The sequence below is a fragment of the Nicotiana tabacum genome, chromosome 9 (assembly GCF_000715075.1).
Source record: "Nicotiana tabacum cultivar K326 chromosome 9, ASM71507v2, whole genome shotgun sequence".
In the NCBI taxonomy this organism is placed as follows: domain Eukaryota; kingdom Viridiplantae; phylum Streptophyta; class Magnoliopsida; order Solanales; family Solanaceae; genus Nicotiana; species Nicotiana tabacum.
The window spans coordinates 9,424,550-9,427,150 of record NC_134088.1 but is presented as its reverse complement, the minus strand read 5'-3'; the positions used below and the strand labels follow the sequence as shown (position 1 = coordinate 9,427,150).

Genomic DNA, 2,601 nt, shown 5'->3' with positions numbered 1-2,601 from the left:
GATGATGTGACAAGCCAATATCATGATCAACATATTCTAAAATTGCACTCTCATATTCAATAGCCCTGTTCAACATTAAGTATGTAGAATTCCACCTTGTAGGAACATCCAAACATAAAGATTTCCTAACTAGATTTCCTTTATCACAACATTCCTGAAACTTTTTCCACCTAGCAGGAGACTGCCTGATATATCTCACTGCTTGCCTAATACGTTCAATAGACACAATTGATTCTTTTATACCATCCTGAACAACAAGATTCATAATATGAGCCATACACCTCACGTGAAGGTGCTTACCATTCATAGAATTGGTCCCCCATTTAGTTAACTTCTTAGAAAGCTCCTTCACCGTCACATCATTTGAACTAGCATTATCAACTGTGACAGTGAAAATCTTTTGTAACCCCCACTCTTTCAAACAATTAACAATACTATTTGCCATATCTTCCCCCTATGACTAGAAATAGGACAAAAGTTGACAATTCTTTTATGCATTTTCCATTCACTATCAATCCAATGAACAGTAATACACATATAATTTATTCGTTGTAAGGAAGTCCAAGTATCAGTGGTAAGGCAAACTCTCTGATCTTTAAAAAGCTTTACCAACTTACGTTTTTCATCATTAAAAAGATCAAAACAGTCCCGAGTCAGAGTTCTACGTGAAGGAATTCGAAAAAAAGTTGTGCAACTTTCATAAAATTCATAAAACCTTCCTTTTCAACAAAGCTGAAAGGAAGTTCATCAACGATCACCATACGACACAAAGCCTTCCTACATTGTTCTTGATCAAATTTCCAAGGAACAACGGCTACATCACCCTTATTACCCCCCGGAATAGGGTTAAAGCCTAGTTTTGATTGACTTTTTGCAACATCTAAAGGCATTTTTAAACACTTGGCCATATGTGTAAGGAGTGATTTCGTACCATTATCTTTTGAATCGGCAAAATATTCTCTTTTGCAATGTTTACAAACACCCTTTTGATTTCCTTCCGGATCAATAATTTGGTCGAAATATTCCCATGCAACAGACCTCTTTTTTCTTTGTTTTTTTGCTTTCGATTGAACTGATTGAGATTGTGATGTGGCATTTGAATTAGAAGCTCCACTTTCACCAATCACCTTATCAATCATGATATTTTTAGCCATGTTTTTGTGTCACTGTGAATTTGATTTAAAAGAAATCAAGCAGCGATACAACATTTTAGGAAGAAATCAAGCAGTGTAGTATAAATCAGTATTCAATAGAAATCAAGCAGCGATACACTGTGAATTTATACAACATTTTAAAAGAAATCAAGCAGCGATACAACATTTTAGGAAGAAATCAAGCAATGTAGTATCAAGCAGTGTAGTATAAATCAGTATTCAATAATCAATAGAAATCAAGCAGCGATACACTGTGAATTTATACAACATTTTAAAAGAAATCAAGCAGCGATACAACATTTTAGGAAGAAATCAAGCAGTGTAGTATAAATCAGTATTCAATAGAAATCAAGCAGCGATACACTGTGAATTTATACAACATTTTAAAAGAAATCAAGCAGCGATACAACATTTTAGGAAGAAATCAAGCAGTGTAGTATAAATCAGTATTCAATAGAAATCAAGCAGCGATACACTGTGAATTTATACAACATTTTAAAAGAAATCAAGCAGCGATACAACATTTTAGGAAGAAATCAAGCAATGTAGTATCAAGCAGTGTAGTATAAATCAGTATTCAATAATCAATAGAAATCAAGCAGCGATACACTGTGAATTTATACAACATTTTAAAAGAAATCAAGCAGCGATACAACATTTTAGGAAGAAATCAAGCAGTGTAGTATAAATCAGTATTCAATAGAAATCAAGCAGCGATACACTGTGAATTTATACAACATTTTAAAAGAAATCAAGCAGCGATACAACATTTTTAGGAAGAAATCAAGCAGTGTAGTATAAATTCAAGAAACCAAACATTTTAGGGGAACCATTTTTCGAGCTTCATAAAAAAGGAAAATATGCAAAATTTGATTTCTAAGATACCAAACTAAGACGAATTCAGAAATGGGATATGAAACACTAACCTTAGTGCAACGCTCTGCCAGAAAAAGATATACAAAACTGAGTTTTGATGGGCTCAGTCGTGTGTCAGTGACTGCGTGAGTCATGAGGCATAGAACTGGTGAGGGCTTTACTGCTTCAGCCGTGTGGCCGGTGGCGGACTGGCAGATAACTGGTAAGCTTGACTGAGGGGCGAGCCGGCGAGGGCTTCAAGCACAGGTCACTTGACCAGTTGACCGAGTGAGTGAGGAATGACAGCGGCGGAGAAAGCAAAGCTGAAACTGAAAGGCGAAATCACTATATGATAATGAAATAATCAATAATGAAACCCTAGTATTAGTGTATTACAGTTACTAGACTAAAGGGTAGACTAGTAAATTAGTAAACCCTTATTGGGTTATCGGTTTACCCAATAACAGAATTGATAAACCGAGCCTGAACCGATAACCCAACAAGATTTTTTTTTACCCGTTACCGAACCATTAGCCCAATAACCCAATACCGATAACCCAATAAGTAATTAACGGTTTGGGTTATCGGTTTT

The 2,601-nt window shown here is 35.4% G+C and overlaps 1 protein-coding gene across 1 annotated transcript; it reads right to left on the bottom strand.

Moving 5' to 3' along the window:
* Positions 1–653: 653 nt before the first annotated feature.
* Positions 654–1,154, bottom strand: LOC107812857 (zinc finger BED domain-containing protein RICESLEEPER 4-like). Its single transcript, XM_075220926.1, has one exon. It carries the CDS (start codon positions 1,152–1,154, stop codon positions 654–656), a length of 501 nt encoding a protein of 166 aa, XP_075077027.1.
* Between the last annotated feature and the right edge of the window lie 1,447 nt (positions 1,155–2,601).

Bases quoted from the DNA above. Each gene is read 5' to 3' on its own strand.
- LOC107812857 (XM_075220926.1), bottom strand. From the start codon at position 1,154: ATGGCTAAAAATATCATGATTGATAAGGTGATTGGTGAAAGTGGAGCT.